Genomic DNA, 19,408 nt, shown 5'->3' with positions numbered 1-19,408 from the left:
CCGCGTTCAGGTGTGACAACGAGTGATCCGGCCTCGGCAATTGCTCGAATCCTTAGATGCCAGGCAAGTCGGACTTCTCCTCCCGTAGTGGCACAGGTCGTGGTAGCTTTCGCCGCGGCGAGCAGTCCTTACCAGTCAATGGGAGCTCACACGGCCAGTTCACGGTGTACGGTTAATAGGCGACTCAGACCCCCATAGTCTAGAACGTCCCTTCACTCAGAGCTTTACCTTGGGCACGGTGTGTGAATATTCAGGCCTTGACAATGGGCGCGCCTGAGCAGCCAGATGACGTTCGCTCTCGCGGCAGCTCTCTGCTGCGAGCCGTCAGATGGCGCCACGCCTAATAAATGTTTTCACTACCACCACCACCATTCAACGTACCCAGCGAAGTAGTGCTGAAATTCTTGTGCCTACCAAACATTTTTGCTGCAAGCGATGCGAGATACACCCGAAGCGCTAACCAGCAGCATGACAAAGACAATCAGTAGCATGCGCGTTTGTGCCGAGTGTGCTGCCGAGACGGCTAACCCCGCTCGCCGTAGCACAATCTAAGAAGACATCGATGAAGCTGGCCCCGCCGCGGCGGTATAGTGGCTAAGGTACTCGGCTGCTGACCCGCAGGTCACGGTATCAGATCCCGGCTGCGGCGGCTGCATTTTCGGTGGAGGCGGAAATGTTGCAGGCCTGTGTGCTCAGATTTTGGTGCACGTTAAAGAACCCCAAGTGGTCGAAATTTTCGGAACCCTCCACTAAGGAGTCTCTCATAGTGGTTTTTTAGGACGTTAAACCCCACATATCACATCAATGAAGCTGCAAAAGACAACTGATAACGGCCCGAACATTATCTGGACGCGATGGGAATGTCCTTTTCAACGCGTTGCGGGGAGGGTGTCAGCACCTGTCTAGTATATACTTACACTGTGGCCTTGAGTAAGGATCGTTGAAAGCTGGACGCGTTGGTAAGCGTTCACTTTCTAGCAAACTGCGCAGCAGACTGGATACAAGAAAGGAACGAAACGAGACAGGCGAGCGTAGACTGATAACTGATTGATTTAAAACGTAATTTATTGAATTTCGTCGAAAACGCAAGGCGCTCGTCAGTCTAGTTTCGTTCCTTTCTTAAGTCCCCGGGGCTGCGCAGTTTGCTGAAGAGACTTGAGAAAGTCGATGGCAGCGCCGTCTCTGTAGGTAGTGCAAGGAACCACACTTCAGCGATAACCTGTAGCGACTCCTGAGAAGCGCAACGTCATTTTTCAGTCGATCAGCGGCGCTGTGCTCAACGGCCCAAGTGAAGAACGAAACACGGCTTGAGGCTCGTTTATGAGTACGGGAGTAACACATCGTTATTCTTTTAGCACTTTCTTGAAGCGGATTTACGCGTAAGCTCGGGCCACTTCGTATTAGTCTGCCGTCGCTGCTGACGTTTTTGATATCTCTGGACGGTTGAGCGGCTTACAAGTTCACCGATTTTGTCGCACTTTGACCCTTCTGCGCCCACTTGAGCACGCACCGACGTCAGTGGTCATTGCATCGGCGCTGTTCTTGCTCAGTATCAACAGGGCCACGACCGCGTCATCGCTCACGCGAACCGCCTTCTCTTTACGCCCGAACGCAATTACTCGATAACTGAGCGAAAATGTCTTGCGCTCGTTTGGGCTGTCGCTACATTTCGACCATACTTTCCGCGTCGTAACAGACCACCACGCCCTCTGTTGGCTCTCCTCCTTGAAGGACCCAACTGGACAACTTGCACGTTGGCCATTGCGTCTACAAAAGTATGACTTCATGGTAGTGCATGAATTTGGACGCATGCACAACGACGCTGACTGCCTTTCTCGCAAACAAACCTGTGGATCAACCAGATGACACGGATGCCGTCAAGGACATCTGTGCTCTGTTTACGTCCGGCTTATTCCACATAGGCAGCGAGCAAAGGCAATAACCCTGTTCTTCGAAACCTTATAGACCGCCCAATCTACGCACCCACCGACACTTATCTCCGGATGTTCACATAGGATAGCGGCGTTTTATACCACCGCAGTGTTCAGAGTATCGGTCCTGAGCTCTTACCAGTCGTTCTTAAGCACCTGCGACAGGCTGCGCTCCAGAAATAATCACTCGAAATTACGACCACTGTAGGCGCTGCTTCTGGACTGGACTCTATCGCTATGTGCGTCGCTGTGTCGCTTCTTGTGTCCTTCGTCAGCGGCGGAAGACGCCTGCTTTGCCTCCTGCTAGTTTGCTTCAGCCAATTGAGATCCGAACAGAACCATTCTTCCATGTGAGCCGCTACCTTCTTGGCCTATTTCTTGATTCTACCAAGGAGAACAAGTCGATTGCTGTCGAAATAGATTATGTAACTAGATACGCCATATGCGCCATTGCACGAGCAAAACCAACCAGCTGTGCTACAGATGTTGCTTACTTCCTCCTCCGCGACGTCATCCTGCACCACGGCGCCTCTCAGCAGCTACTAACGAACCGTGACTGTTACCTTTTGTCGAAGTTGGCACGTCAAACCCCACCAACATTATTATCCCTTTTTGTCGAAGGTCACCGATGACCTGCCCCCTACTGTTCTATTGAAACAAATATCTCTACCGCGTACCACTTTAACTGACATGCTTGCCATGTACGTTTCTGACGTTCATCGTGACTGCGATACTGTACATTACCTTTGTTTACAATTCCTCCCGTCACGACACCACCGGACTTTCGCCATTCTACCTCTTGTATGGCCGTGACCCTGTCTTGCCCTTCGACACGTCGCTACCCTCTGGCGCAAAATTCTCAGCGACTGATTACGCCCGCGATGCAATCAGTTTGGCCGCCCACGCCCAAGAGGTCACTCCTCATCGCCTCACAACGTCGAAATCTTCTCAAAAGCGGCACGCAAACGATCATCAGAGCCGAGAAACACTATTTACTCCTGGTTCTCTTGTCTTCCTGTCGGCTTGGCCTAAAACCTCCTCGCTCGTTACTCTGATCCATACAACATCTTTCGCCAACTGCCTCACGTGACGTACGAGATCGAACCAGACGTCTTGTCTTTGCTCCCTCGGGTCAGCAGCGATGTTGTTCGCATCGCCGGACTCCGTATATACGCGCCTTAACTGACGCTCCATGATTTGTACCAGGACGGAGCTAAGCCCACTAGGAGGGGGATGTCACAGTAAGGCGAGCGAGCTTGTAAGTACGACCTGACTTATCACCGCTTGAGGAACGGCTGTACAATTATTGTAAATGCACCAAGCCCGGGGGTCCACCGTCGGGGGGGGGGGGCAGTGGGGGCTGTCGCCTTCGCAGGTTAGAAACCAGAAAGGGCATGCCCGCCCCCCCTAACAGCTGATACGACCCCTCCCCCCTCCTTTTCTCGCCTTAGCGAAAAGCCCCTGACACCAAACCTGCACTTGTGTGCACCCTTTCGTTGCGCAAGAAAATTCTTTATTGCAGTCGTTATCGAGATACAAGTCATCCTTTCGCAGGCTGTTTTCATTTCGTGCTCATCACACTGCTGTTCCAGTGTAGGTAAGCCGACGCGACAGGCCCGTTCTCGACTATTCATTGGCGGCCGGAAAATTTCGTTGATATCGTCAATATCCGAAGTGAAGCACACTTATTTTTATAATGGAATAATTGGAAGCGCAAACCAACGGGACACAAGAGAAGAGACAAACAAATGCGCTTGTTTGTCTCATCTCTTGTGTCCCGTTGGTTTGCGCTTCCAATTATTCCGTTATGAATTTGTACCAACTAGCCTACCTGTCAACCCTACTGCAACGTATTTTTATACTGTGTGTTTCTTGCGCCTCGAAACGTTCCCAACCGGCCCAACTTCACCATCTTTAGTGAATAGCGATGGCATATCGTCGTGTACCTACAGAATTGACCGAGAAGGTCAAGGCATGTCCCGTCCCTCGTTATGTCTTGCAAGACGCCCGGTCTCTGAGGAAAGCCTTTCGCCCTTTTTTGAAAGTACCAATGTCGTACAATAATAAATAAAAAAATGGTGGGCGCTGAAAAAAAAAACTGCCGCTACCCTCGGCGGGACTCGAACCCGCAATCCCCGGTTTAGGAGACCGATGCCTTATCCGTTAGGCCACGAGGGCTACACGCTGCGTGCGATTTAATTATTCTTCGTGATCATTCGTTAAAAATTATACAAGCCTTAAAAGACGTCAGCCCTCAATAACGGAATCACGTACGCATCGGTTGCAAGGCCACATTAATGCCTCAAGTACTTGAGGACTAGTGGTCGGCACTTTCAATTTGGCAGTGCGTTCTTGTTGTAAATAATGATGATCGGTCAACAATTGTGAAAAAGAAGCACGTCTCTCCAATCAAAATGTGGATTTTTTTTCGAGTACCTCGCTTTAATGTTACGCACAGCCAATTGAATCCAATAGAGACCGAATTAATACGGACAAAAATCATCTTTCCCTCTGTGGAATTCGAACGCACAACCTTAGACTTAAAGGGACCCTGCAATATTTTTTCCAAGTAACCGTGGAATAGCTTCACTGAAGTTTATTGTCTTAACGACATTGAACTACAAGCACGCACAAAAAGAATATGACGGCCTTTGTGGGCTGCCCTATCGTTCCGTTTTCACGACACTCGCACCCTGCTCGAGGCATTTTTGTATAAACGAATCTAAACCTGGTACAAGTTTTCGTTTTAATAGGAGTTAACTATTATCCTCATCGTGAACAAGACTTCCGTACGAAAGCCAACACACCGTTTCTTTCAATCTTTTATTCGGCTGACGTAAATTGTTTCCATCATACCTTAAGTTTGTAAAATTAACGTTATATATACCTCCCTTGTCACTATCCCTTAAGAGGAAGGTATATAACAGCTGCATCTTGCCGGTACTTACCTACGGAGCAGAAACCTGGAGGCTTACAAGGAGGGTTCAGCTTAAATTGAAGACGACGCAGCGAGGGATGGAAAGGAAAACGGTAAATGTAACCTTGAAGGGGCCCTGAAACACTTATTCAAGTAACCATGGAATGAATTCGCTGGAAGAGCTTATTGCCTCACGAATTGAACGCCGCAAAACTTTTGAACATCCATCCAGTGCGAGTGGAGTTACAAAGGTGTGCCGCATGCTGCAATTGCATTCCTTCTTTTCTCGTACCGATGAAAGCGCTGGAAGCTAAGCAGGGAGGGATGGCACGGCCACAGAAAAACGTCACGCGCGCTTCGCGACCTCGAGCTCTATTTTCTTGAAATGCGCGGCTTTATCAGTGTGATCGCACGCGCACTCTCTGTAACGATCCAACGCGCCATGTTCAAATCAGCCAATGGCTGATAGATGGGTCGTTGACGTGTGGTTTTTGGGTATATAACGTGGTTTGTTGAGAGAAGAGAAAGCAATTTTGAGCTAACTTTGATAATTTATCGCGAACTCCAGACCACGTGCTGTGCTATAATATTTGGCTCGCGTGTTGTCGGGAGCCTCTATACTACAGATCGGCAGCGTTTTCTGACCATGCTCGAAAGGTGTTTCAAGGCCATTTTAAGACAAGAGAGCAGAGTCGATCAGGGAACAAACCGGGGTTTAGGATATCATAGTTGAACTCAAGAAGAAGAGATGAACATGGGCCGGGCATGTTGCGCGTAGGCAGGATAACCGCTGGTCATTAGGGATAACGGGCTGGATTACCAGAGAAGGCAAACGGGTTAGGGGGAGACAGACAATTAGGTGGGCAAATCAGATTAGGAAGTTTGCGGGTACGACTTGGCAGCAGCAAGCACAGGACCGAGTTGACTGGCCGATCGTGGGAGATGTCTTTGTCCTGCAGTAGACGTAGTCAGGCTGGTGATGATGATGATACCTTCCTTGGCTACACCATCTACTTGTTTTCGTTAAGTTGTGCCAGACAAAGTAACCTTCCCTCGATTTTTTTTTCTTCATTTCCCTGCAGAGACACGGACCAGCAACAGACAACGGCAAAATAGTGACTCTTACGCAACACAAGGCTCAACGTTTCCCTTCAAAGCAAATTTCGGCGGAGATATGACGTCACGTGCAACGTTTCTCCTCGGGTCACGTGATCCCAATCGCCTTAAGGCTAAGGATAGACTCTTTCCAGCGGCGGCAATACCCCCTTGTAGTTGCAATCAAAAAGTACTGAACGTCAGCCCTCGCGTCCTAACGGATAAGGCATCGGTCTCCTAAACCGGGGATTGCGGGTTCGAATCACGCCGAGGGTGCGTGGTAGACGCGCGTAGTCTTTTGCAGCTACGCTTTTTTTCACCGTAGAAGGCCGCTACCTACAGGCACCCGGCAATGCCGTTTAAGAGATCTGATGGTAGCGCCAGAACACACGACCTAGCGAGTAGGCGCAGCAAAACCGAACTTGCACGTGCATATTATTTTCTTTTTTAGTTGTGAGCAAGGAGGTCACAGCTGATTATGTAAGCGCCCAGGAGGCGTTCTTTGAAAACGTGCCAAAAAGAGCACTGACACTTCAGCGTGTCACTGTGTTCAACGAGCGTTCTATTTTCTTAGTATCCCTGGCGGTCGGTACCAACAATGCTGAGGCAGCCCAAAGAGCTTCGTCGCACCCTCTGGTCCACAGTCGAGTGCCTATAGTTGCGGTATGTCAGTGTCCTGCCTTTGCTAGCCTAAAACATAATGCCCCACATTTTCGATCCTACAGAATAAGATGATTTACTTAATGAAAAGAGGCTTCTTCTACTTCAATAAAATTAAAACGAAAAATCACGCCACCACTTGCTAAAGAGAACCATGTGTACATGCGAAGCAGAGGGCGCCGACTCTTACACTGGCGGTGACGTTCACGCTGGCGCTCATCGTGGCGTTGCGCAGGAAAGAAACATGGGCAGGCGCAAAACACGCAGTGATGGACCACTGTTTCCTACTCGAAAATGCCAATCGCTGCTAACGGGCAATGAGAGACAGACGACTTCGATTTGGCACAGACCCAGAGTCTGCTTTTAGGTAACGCGCGCACGCACGGGAGAAATACCCCACCGGCATTACCTTTAACGTCAAGATCCGGTGTCTGTAAATAAGGGGTGGCCAGTGAACAGTTCTGCAGCGTGAGCAGTCAGTTTTCAGATGCGAAGCAGCTCTTTGACTGACCTGTGTAATGCTGTCCGTCCATGTCTCCGTGCCAACGAGCCACACCACGTTGCCCCCGCCGCAGTTGTTGGAATAATGTCAAATAGGTCATGTCACAGCAGCCCGTTGACGTCACACTTTCACCCGCAGCAGCTGCCGGCTCCCCCCAACACACCTATAGGTGGTGTTGCTCCTCAGCTCACTCGCAACGCACTTCTATCTCGCTTCACCCACGCCACCGCCCGCAACGCTCGACCACACGTGAGTGGGAACACTCTTTCGGCTCGTTTATCTGGAATGAAACTTACACGAAACCCATCCCAACTCTCATGTCTTTGCGTTTCGAAGAAACGTTCACTCGAGTAAAGGCTACACCGAGTTTCGCTTCAAACCGTTCTTCAAGCACCCGCGTAGACGCCCGTTTCAGCCAGATTGATTGATTGATATGCGTGATTTAACGTCCCAAAATCACTATATGATCATGAGAGACGTCATAGTGGAGGACTCCGGAAATTTCGACCACCCGGGGTTCTTTAAAACGTGCACCCATATCTGAGCACATCGGCCTACATTTTCGCCTCCATCAGAAATGCTACCGCCGCAGCCAGGATTCGAACCCGCGACGTGCGCGTCAGCAGCAGAGTACCTTAGCCACTAGACCACCGCGGCGGGGTTGTTTCAGCCGGGTTAACGGCATGCGCACCGCTGCTGCTTCGCATCCCATCATGGTTCCCTTCGTGGAGATGGTCCATATATATATATATATATATATATATATATATATATATATATATATATATATATATATATATATATATATATATATATATATATATATATTCAATCAAGGAACTCGCTAGCAGACACTGCCTACTTCGGCGTTGCGAGGGGAGAGAGAGGGAAGCGGAGGAGAAGGAACGCGTATGCGCAATCGGGGTGTAAACGCTGCGGTGAGGAATGCCTAGAGGAGGAGGGGGAGCAAGCGCAGGTAAACCAGACGCTCCATGCGTCGTCATTGCGAGAAAAGAGAGGGTGGAGCATAGGATAGGAGAGAGAAGGGGAGCGGACGCACACGCGCAGTAAGTGTGATTACGCCGCACACCAGATTGAGCTCGAGACCTAAGCTGCTTCGCATCTAAAAAATAAACAGCTTCCAAAGTGTGCGATGCGATGCTGTGACAACGAAACGTACGTGCGCCTTATCGTCTAACAGAGCTACACACCGCTAGGGGCACTTGTGACCTGCTGCGGGACCACCTGCGCGTTATTAAGCGAATGTTGCCATGGCTTTGAAATATTGTCCGATTATTCCTCTAAAAAAATGGCAACATATCCACGGAGTGAATGATGGATAGTGGGACGAAGCATCCGTCCGTCCATTGGTTCTTGCTTCCGTCCATCCATGCATGCATCTCCATGCGTCCATCCATCCGTGCGTCCATCCATGCATCTGCCTGTGTGTCCGTTCGTCCACCTATTCAACACTCCAAGTACCACCATTTCGCATCTTTTCATCATATATTCCTCATATAGAAGCACCGCCATCCAGCGGACATTCCAAGGACTGAACGAGAGGAGGCACACGCACACTTTCTTACGGCTTGCGCTTCGTGTCTACTTCCCGCCTTATACCACCTCGAGTTCATGGTATATACTAGTTCACTGTATTCATGGCACTACGGCCCAACGCTCTCTAAACCTCTCTAAAACCTAGGAGGTTACGCCCAGCGAGTATAACGTAGCAACCCTTTCTTGTCTTCTGTGCGTTGTTCAACAATAAAAAATTCGCAGCATGCACGTTAACTAAAAGCCGAATTCTCCTGTCTCTCATTCCCCCTTAGCAGCCACTGTCACGAACATTGAGCATTATCTCTTATTGTTCAACAAAGCACAGAAGAAATCTCTCACTGGCACCATCTTGGAGGTCAAAATGTTATACTTGTTACACACTACCAGACCGGCTACAAGGGATGACAGGTGCCGCTATAAGGAGCTTCACCCCTAAAGAACACCTGGCGTACAGAACCCATAAGGAAGTATTATAGTGTTTGGGAATGTGTTGTGCATCATTTTATTACGGCTGTCTTAAAAGGCACTTCTAGCTTTGATACCGAGGGGGTGGCTTCTCACCGAAGTGTCAGCACGAGTGTGACAACACGAGGAGACAAACTTGCGATGCACTGGCAGCAGCTCTGCCACTCGCACGTGGCAGAGCTGTTGCAGTCGCACGTGGCAGAGCATGAATTTCGTAATCGTCGGTGACTACGATAGTGATTTCTGCGATTTAGGCTGCGTGCAGAATGCCGAGTTCGCAAACTCAGAGGAACTGTGTTGACACGTCATTATGTTGTCCATTGCGATGATGCTGGCTCGCATTTTGAGTTTCCTAAAATTAAATAAAGGGTACTCTGGCGCTGCAATTGATCATACGCCATGGGAACGATAAGAAGTACACAAAAATAACCTATAGTATTCATGCTTGCTGGCTTTGAACGCATTTGTGGCTGTGTTTATAGCTGCTTTGGTTTCATTTGGAATATAAGAACGAACCGTTATGTCACGGCGATCGACAGATATATGTAACACGATTTTGTTCATTAGGGATCCAAAAGCACATGCAAATCCAATACTCGTGCTTGATTGCCTGAAGGTTTTGAATTTATGTCGCTGTTCGGCATCCGAAGTAAAACAACATCTTAGTCCTATAGTCCGTCACACTTACCAAAACATTAAATACTCTAACATGAGCGGCATGCTTCGAAGAGTTCCAATGGGCCCAGTTTTCTATAAGTACACTAGAGCGAACTCTGGCGCTAGTGTCTACAGGAGCTCAAACGCATGGTGCTTCAGCCGGCATGGGAATGGTCAATGATACCCTGATTTGTCTAAACTTGATTCTTTCGGCTTCGTTTGGCTCCGTAGGGCCTGAAATCCACTTTGTTGAAAGACAGAGTTCAGCAAACGTTCAGCAGTTCCACCTCACATCAATTCAAAATCGGCTAAAGAAGTTCGCAATAGTCCTTTTTCTTATTCGAATCAAGCAACAATTTACTAAACCAGGTGCGTTCCGATCCCGCCAGCACAAAGACTAATGGTGTCATCGATTGGCAGATTTTGGAGTGGCCAACGAACTCTGCGCCGGAGCCCTCCACTCTGGCGGAGCGCAACAGGAGGCAATCTACCAATGGAACACACGTGCTCCATTTGTTGCAAATGGCAGGGTCACAACTAAATGCGATACGCTTGTCTCTTTTCTAGCTTGAGTGGGCAAGCTGCACACCGCGACGATACGCAAGCAACATGTGGGCTCAGACGCGAGGTGCTACCAACGCAAGCGATGTCCGTTGACGCGCCCAAAGTTGACATTGTTTCAAGTCACAGGGCGCTTGCGACTTCCGGTCGAATCTGCCGATTTTCGCGGAGTAGAAAAAGTTGCTCCGTGGAGTGGACCTTGCGACGGAGCTGCTCTAGATCTGCCAATAAAGCACACTGAATCTGCCAATGGAATAGACTTGCTCCAAATGGAGCAGAAAAAGTATTACCGGAAGTGCTCCGAATCTGCCAAAGAATGACACCATGAGCAAATCCAGTGTACTACCCATCATTCGCAAGGTAGCTGCACGATCGCAGCGCATGAGTTTCATCTAGTGAATGCTGTATGAAACTCTACGCCACTGAGGTCCTTGGTTCGAAACTGACGCCATGGTGAACGGATGGCTTCACAGTCCAAGCAAACAGCACCTACCGAATCCTTCGGCGATAATGGGCATCTACAAGCATGGCCGCCACCACGACACCAACAGCTACGCGTGTAGAGACGAAAACGTGGCCTCCGTGATCAGTTTCTACTAGTACTGCCACAAGCAGCACTGAATCACCTAATATCAAGGTCGGTCTCGAAGTAAACTTTATTTACAGTGCGTGGCATTCGTAAGTGCTATGCTACAACATACTCGCACTTTTTTCTTTTCCAAAATTCACAGCGGAGAACTTCGCGGCGTTTTCGCCATCACCAATTCGAGGCCGGTCATCAATCTTTTGTAGCGATGTCACTGAGCGCAACGCAGGCTTGGCTCTAGCTTTCGGGTGTTTTAAGTTAAACACGACTTCCAATTCATTTCTGGATATCTGAAGCCATAACAGGACGGCGCTTTTGGGCCTCTTACTTTTCATTCGCTCACAGCAAGGCAGATGTCAATGCTATACCAATTTTCTTTTTCCTTTTGGGAGCTTGACTGTTCACAGCGCTTTTACAGCAAGCCAGCAGGCGCTGGTGTATACTGTGCAAGCATGGCTTGCACGACATGGCAAGAAGAAAAAAGGCGACACAAGGCTTGGTACGCGCAAGCCTTGCACAACACAATGCAACTTCAAAGACGATGCCATTATCACGTAGGCCTATTCACACACAACACAGCTCTTTGAGAGACAAAGAAAACAATGAACATGCTTATAATGCCACTTGAACATTGCTCAGTTCTGAAAGCGCCGTGATCACAGAAAAACAACAGCAAAAAGAAGTGCATCCCCTCTTCACACTGAAGAAACGAGACCGAAAAAACGAAGTCACGATATTAGGTTAAGCTCTGCGACGAAATAAACTGTGGCCACTTAGTCATTCACATTAGCCATGAACACCCCACAGCTGGGGGCTTTGTTTTCTTTACAGTGATATTCAGATGAGGCGTTGACACCTCCAGCTCTGAACAAGTTCCGTCAGTGTTCCAACTGGGAAATATTCCATTAATGAAACTACGCACAGGAGCATTTCCGAAACTACGTTCGGTCGACTTCTACAAAGTGCAGCGTAGGTATGATGACCTAAGACATTGGTTCTTTCCCACACGCCATCCTGTGATCCTCGCATCTGTAGCATCGGTTTGGCGCGCGCCAGAGAGAGTCGTGCTAAATCGTTTACATCTTAAACCGTGTTCAAATGGCGAACACGAGGCAGACGAGAAACAGGGAGCTCCTTTGAGCGCAATGTACACGAGAAAAAATATGCACACTCTGGCAACAAGAAAACTTTAGCCGCTTGATAAGTGAGGCACAAAAAAAGCATACCTATAACGAAATGCTTTTATGCTCAGTTTTTATGTTGAAAGAACTGTAGCGACCGCTGTTGTATTCAAAAGATCTTGCAAAACTTTTCTCAGGTTAAAATCACAACGAGCCTAGTTTAGCACCGCTGTGAGGGGCCAGAATGGACTAGGCTTCAGTAATTATGGCACGAACCAAAAAAAAATTGTGCTCAGAAGGAGTCCAAAAACGCACTTGTGCGAGTTCACCACAACTGTACGTAACGAGAAGGCGTCCTCGTGTAGAAGACCAGTCCAACCATGTTGTCTGATGACGCACACAGGTTTAACCTTTTTCCCAGCAGCGGCTTCGTAATCCACCAATTAACAATGTCGCTTGATGATATGGCATATGCCCCGCACCAACCGACAGCTCCCGTGCTAGTCCACCAGTCGACGATTTTCACCTTGACAATAATTTTTCACGTCAGATCTCCGGAAGTTGGCGCCACAAATCGCTACGGCACGACTTCACAAGTCGGTACGGAGGATCATGCGCAGACCAGTCAACGACGCGACTAGATGACGCCAAGAAAGTCTCGAAGTTAAACTAAGCCGCAACTCACTTGACGTGCGACTTCACAATGGCACTGCAGGCGGAAACGCCCAGCGTAGGCCGACGGCCAATGACGTTCAGTGATGACGTCACACAGGTCCAGATGCCACGGGCTAGTCAGTGTCGTCAGTTCGCTGGCTGGCAAGGCAGTGCGGAGTTGCAAAGAGTGCGTCCAAAACCACAGATGGGTGTCCGAGTGGCTTGTGGTGGCTTGCTGCCGACGAGCTGGCTGCGGATAACGTCTCAGGAGTTCAACAGCATTTCGGGAAAAGCTATAGCGGCCTTTGGGAGAGGTGCTGCTGCAGCGCCGACTGGGAGCCAGAAGAGGAACCGGAAGCCCCCGACGACGACGAGGATGAAGATGTCTGACCCAGGCAGGGACGCGGAGAGCCGTGCCTCGATGATGGCCCGGGCTGCTGGAGGAGGGCGCCACGAAACGCACTGCCCGCAGCACCACCGCGCGTTGCCGCCGAGGACGACGCTCCGCCTGCGAATGGTAAGAGAAGAGCGGTCGAGCAAAAGTTGCACGGGATATTGCGAAAGAAAGAATTGCGCTTGAATTACGAACCCGTAACTACACACGAAAAGGTGCACGTGTTGTGTACCTGTGTAGTTGAACTCCATCATGAAACATTCAAGCACCGACAATTCAAAATGTTTGACCGAAGCATATGCGAGAACGTTGCCGAACTGAAACTGACTGAAGGCATCGCTGAAGTTGTAGCAACGGATAGCCTACATTATTTGCCGGCATTACTTGATTATTATAGTACCATTCAGAAAACAATGGTATATAGCGATAGCCAACATCTACCAATACACACTTCGCAAAAATCTGTAAGTTGGCTTTCTGTAAAAATTTTGCTCTTACCGAGAATTCTCCTCTATAAAATGAGTTTTACTTTTCACTCTTATAGCACTCCCGGTTCCTCATTCCAATGAGTGTGCTCAACAATTACTTTTCAAAAATCAATATTTCTGAAATGTCACGCGTTCTATGACATTTAGAAACGAAGAAACGACATTAAGGAAAAAAAAACGAGCGCGTTGAATGAACATTAGACAAAAAAAAAACATGGCTGATCCCCCTATATAGGAATCGCTATAACAAAAAAGTTAAACGTGTTTCTACAGAGGTATTTGAGCACTTATTGTACATTGCTGCAGCAACAGCAACAAATTGGAAGGTCATGTTAAGAATGGCAAGCAGCTCAAAACTTCCAGCGCATACCTCAACAACTGTCACAGCTCGATATTTAAAGTGCCCTTTTCAAACAGAAAGACACACTAAACGAGCGCACAAGTATACACAAGACAAGCGCAAACAACTTTCACAATTCTTCCATTGTCGCGTGTCAAGCAGCGCACTCCTTTCGTAAATGCGGCCGGGGCATCGAGCGAAGTGAACTTCGTCCTCTCCCGAATTATGAGTATGATAAGCGCGCATGCAGGAGAGACCCCGTTTCGTGGAGGCGGGCTCATAGGAACGCGAGAGACGGCGACCGCGCCAAACGCAAGCCCATCGCGTCATCTCACTACTACTAACGAAAACGCCCTAAAGTTGCAGATATCTGAGGATCGCCGCACGGTGTACGGTGTTTATGAGTGGCTTGCCATTTGCAAATTGCCATTTGCAAATCCAAAAATGTATGCTTTGTGGCGTAATGGTTAGCGCCCCGCGCTGCAAATCGAGAGATTCCCGGTTCGAGTCCGCGCGACAAATCTTGCCATCTCGTTTGTTTTTGTTTTTTTTTTTTTGTTTTTGTTCTGCGCAATCTGTAAGTATATAATTTACAATGCCATATCCGTAACGGGAATACGTCAGCGAAGCCGTGGCGGACGTTGGCATAAAACAATTTCGTGTTAAAAATAGTCTGCCCTGCTAGCCATATTTCTTCGCATACGCGCAGTAACACTTGTACAGTGCCAACTGGACGTACACGACTACAAGTAAACATCATCAATAAATATCAAGCAACTGAATCAACTGAAGACATCAAGGTAATTCAATACGAATCTCTCTCTCCCCAGCTCGTTGTGCGTGGCAACAAGTCTGGTTCCCGATTGTGTAACTCAATGCATGACCAAGTGTTTAGTTGGTTTTTGCGTTCAAGTTTTAGAGCTTAAGACGCTGCAGAACGTTATGGGTAGCAACATTGGCAAAAAAAGTAATGTACGGTTCATCCCTCTGTCACAGGAATCAGTATAACATGAAAGTGAACCACGTATTCAACGGAGCACAGCTGATTGTTGATCGTACATGAATGCATGAGACCTTGCACAATGCCTATTTGGCATGTAACAGTTATTTATTTATTTGTTGTATTCTCAAGGCCCGAGGGCATTACAGAGGGGAGTGGTGCACGGGAAATCACACAAATAGGGTAGTAAATAACACAACAAGAACACAATACAATAATGCAATAAAACAAAAGACTAACATAAAAATAAAATAGCACCATTAGAGGCAGATGCATGTTGACACGTGGTGGCATGTCTCCGTGCCGCCGACAACGCCAAAGATCATGATTTAACACTTGTGGCTGCTCAGGTAGTCAGCACACAGCTGGACAACAGAATCTCCCGCAACGATGTCATCCACCAGCACATAACAGCGGCACTCGATCTGTACCCCCTCCAATGAGTCGTCAGCCATTTGAGGAGAGAAACGCGAAGGTATGCGCCACCCACGACCGTGCCTATACGTATACCACACAGCACTTGAGAAAACGGAGATGCTAGCTTAGTAGCTAGAGCCGCGAACGCGAGCAGGCGTTCCGCTTCCCACTGGTGTGCTTGTTTTTTTTTGTTTTTTTTTTCTGCAGTGAAAGCTGAAACCACCAAATCGCCCCCTGTCGATGCTGGTTACTGAGTCACATGATGTAGTACTTCACAGATCCCAGATGGCGACACCACCTCCAGGATTATTGCAAAGGGTAGTAGGCGTGACAAACATGAGGCGCGCCTTTGGAGCCTCATGTACGAGCATCAGCGGTGCAGTGAGCAGAGTGCCCGGCTCTCTTCATCGTGGATCGAGAGGTCTTTGGTTCGACTACCAGTTTATCTAAATCAACAAAGTTTTTTCTTCCGCTTTCAATTTGTCATCTGCATTTCGCTAACGTGTTTAAACCTGTTAACGTATTATGCCAAGAGTTTCTTGGAGAACCCCGACATCAAACACACTCGGGTTAAAAAAATAAGAGAGAAAAACAACTCTGCGAGTCGACAGAAAAGAGAACAGAAATAAGGATGTATTTTGTGATAGCACACGGCGAAGCACCCTGCTGTTTGAAGCGTAGTCGGGCTGCCTGAAAACCCGTGGTTATAAAACAAGAATCGGTAACGATAAAAGTACTTCGTGTGCATAAGATAAAGAAACGACATAACATGTTCTTATTAGAATGCGAAGATATCCAAAAGTATGTACATTTGGGCACCTGCCTAATGGGTGAAGTTAGTGATAAAGTAAGCCGGATAATCAGAAACAAGATTAAATATATTATTCTGTAAAATGCAGCGAGTTCGGTTATGAATATTCATAAGGCTTTATTCTTGAATGATTTAGTTGAGGTAGGCAAGACAACAGACCAAATTACAAACTGAACTTGGCAATTCCCAGATCCCGTCGGGCTTAATCGCGACCGGCAGTGTATTGTGTGACACAGCTATTACTTTCCTTTGCCCACTAATATAATTCACCACATTAATTAGAGCAAATTGAAATACTGTCCAGCCTCGTACATTGCACGCAGGACTCCTGGGAACGAGCAATCCTTCCCCCCCTTTTTTTTTCCGAAAAAAAAAATTTCACAGTTTCGCCGCAAGGGCAAAGCAATGAATGCGATGGCAACCACTTGGAATGTAACGCTGAGAACGGCTAGCAGAACAAAACATGCAGCGCGCTGCTCACGCACAAGTGACGCACGAAAACAACACATACAGGACGAGAGCTAACTAACAATGTTTCCAGCGCGACGCTTAACACACTGTTTAAACAAAAAAAAGCCAAAACCATCTCCCCAAAGAGAACCCCGACGCGATGCGAAGCAGCAGTGGTGCGCACGGTGTTGAACCGGTTGAAACGGCGTCGACGCGGGTGGGGTAGTGTTTACTAGAGTAAACGTTTGTTTGAAACGCACAGACACGGAAGAAGGGGCGCGTTGAAGACGCTTGCGCTTGGCTTCCTTGGCTCGCGTCTCGTCGGTGTTGCCCATGCGCCGTTTCAGACCCTTTCACTGTTTACAAACGCAGACCCTTGATAACATCCGGTTTCGTTCACCGATGTGCTTTAATAGCGTCAATGGGCAAGAAGAGCTTTAAGTAATAGCCCGCTCAATTTCTGCACTTTCCTTCCCGTAATTGGCGAAATAAAATCAAATAGAAGTTCATTTGAGCTACATAATATTTACAAACGATTTCCTTGTATCTTACGCACGTTTCTTCTATGTGAAAAACGAGAGAGAATTTTTCCTCACCCTTGAAAAAAACTTAAAAACGCGCTTTCAGTTTAGACGTTAGGAGCGGGTAAATGAGGTGACCGGACGTTTTTTTTTTTTTTTTTGGCGGGGGAGGGGGGGTACAACGCTTGTGACCTTGAAACCGCCCATTCTCGACCCGCACCACCTCGGTGTTCTTCCACTGCCAACGCTTGCGTTCGGCTTCCCTGGCTCGCGCCTCATCGGTGCTCCAGGCGCAACGTCACCATTCGCGAACGTGATCGGCTTAGCTAATACGCAACGCCGGCCGGGAAAAGTACGCGCACACTAGCGGGAGGCATTTCCCAGGGGCGTCCCGCCCGTCGACGTGTTCGCGCGGCAAGCAGCGGCGCGCTGTCCACATTGCCGGAGCCGCGGGACCACGGCCGGGCTAGAGGGCGGCGCGCCTACCCGCGGCTTCTTCTCGCCGACGGATGGAGAGAGAAGCGGGTGAGACGATGCCAACGAGAGAAGAGGGCTCGAGCATCGCGAGGGGTGGAGAGGCTGAAGCGAGTGAGATGACACCAGGCGAGCAGCGGCAGGCTAGGTACAGTGACGTCACGCTCACGCACTGCGAGTGACGAGGCGTGGCCTACTTGGCACCGCCTCGGTGCGGAGGGACAGGGTTACACAGGCTAGTCAAAGAGCTGCTTCGCATCTCAAACGACGCACGCAACATCATCGCAGGCCCAGATTTGAGTGCGAACTGACGAGTGTCCCAGTTGTTATTTCGCAAACGGGGCCTGCCCAGCGAGCGAAGTGACCTTTGTGACCCAGACAACTAACGCAATCGTTCCGGTGAAAGGCCAAGGCACACCACTCTCCCCATCGAAAGGTGAGCGCGCACACAAGCACCAGAACACCCCCCCCCCACCCCTTCTCGCCAATATTCACGAAGTACGCATGAGAGAGATAAGTGCGCGTTGGTGCATCGCGACGAGCTGGTTGCCGAGCCCGGCGGCTGTTTTTTTTTTTTAATGCGAAGCTTGTATAAGCGAACTTGACGACTTTGAGCGTATCTATCTATCTATCTATCTATCTATCTATCTATCTATCTATCTATCTATCTATCTATCAACCCGCCTACGACATTTAGCTCTCCTGGCCGTTTCGATAATGGTATTGATACTGAAACTCGTATGCCATAGCATGACTGTATGACGAGCATAAGCGACTAGTCATAACATTAAAATCATGACATACATGTCACGAATGTCATGATTTACATTTCATGGTCTTGCTTCTCTTGCGATGGTTTCGCGCCCCGCCGCGGTGGTCTAGTGGCTAAGGTGCTCGACTGCTTACCCGAAGGTCGCAAGATCGAATCCCGGCTGCGACGGCTGCGTTTTCGATGGAGGCGAAAATGCTGCAGACGCGTGTGCTCAGATTTGGGTGCATGTTAAAGAACCCCCAGGAGGTCTAAATTTCCGGAGCCCTCCACTAAGGCGTCTCTCATAACGATATGGTGGTTTTGAGACGTTAAACCCGACTGACCAATGATGCGACGGTTCAGTTCACATGACACATTGCATAACTGGTATGGCATGACATGACTGGATGGCGAACATAAGTGACAAACCCTAACACGGAAATCATGAACGTGAATGGATGACGAAGGTATATCACTGGCGCAAACATGGTAATCAAGAGATGCGTGTCATGTAAGAACATGACTACACGCCACGCTCATGATGCGCTCGCGGCCGTTACGCTAGCTTCACAAATATCAAATTCGGTATTACGTGACGCGAACGGATGGCGAAGGTAAACGATACGTCCAAACATGATAATGACGACATGCGTCTCATGTGAAATATGACATGCTACACTCATCCCGCCGGTCGACGGATCGAATCCCGGCTGCGGCGGCTGCATTTTCGATAGAGGCGAGAATGCTGTAAGCCAATGTGTTCAGATTTGGGTGCACGTCCCATGTAGCCGAAATTTCCGGAGTCCTCCACTACGGCATTTCTCATAATCATATATTGGTTTGGGGACGTTAAACTCCACATATCAATCAATCCATGCTCATAGCCTGCTCGCGGCAGTTTCTCTAGCTCCACATGTACGAAATTTGGTATCATGTGACTTGAATTGACGACGAAGGTAAATGACACGTCCAAACATGGTAGTCATGACATGTGTGTCATGTAAAACATGACTACGTACTACGCTCATAGCGCGCTCGCGGCCGTTGCGCTAGCTC

General features: G+C 48.6%; 1 protein-coding gene and 1 non-coding gene across 3 annotated transcripts in view; both read right to left on the bottom strand.

The window, feature by feature from the left end:
- Positions 1-4,036: 4,036 nt before the first annotated feature.
- TRNAR-CCU (transfer RNA arginine (anticodon CCU)) lies at positions 4,037-4,109 on the bottom strand. Its single transcript has one exon. It is a non-coding gene; the product is annotated as a tRNA-Arg (tRNA).
- An 8,524-nt stretch (positions 4,110-12,633) lies between these two features.
- LOC119164509 (chromatin-remodeling ATPase INO80) overlaps positions 12,634-19,408 on the bottom strand; it is a 109,917-nt gene continuing 103,142 nt past the window's right edge. For both annotated transcript variants that reach the window (XM_037416708.2, XM_037416709.2), the window contains exon 34: positions 12,634-13,214. In XM_037416708.2, coding sequence (XP_037272605.2) covers positions 13,000-13,214 — 215 coding nt within the window. In that variant the 3' untranslated portion in view covers positions 12,634-12,999. The remainder of the gene's footprint in view (positions 13,215-19,408) is intronic.

Source organism: Rhipicephalus microplus, chromosome 8 (assembly GCF_043290135.1).
Source record: "Rhipicephalus microplus isolate Deutch F79 chromosome 8, USDA_Rmic, whole genome shotgun sequence".
In the NCBI taxonomy this organism is placed as follows: domain Eukaryota; kingdom Metazoa; phylum Arthropoda; class Arachnida; order Ixodida; family Ixodidae; genus Rhipicephalus; species Rhipicephalus microplus.
The sequence above is the reverse complement of the archived record's forward strand: the minus strand, read 5'-3'. Positions and strand labels throughout refer to the sequence as shown.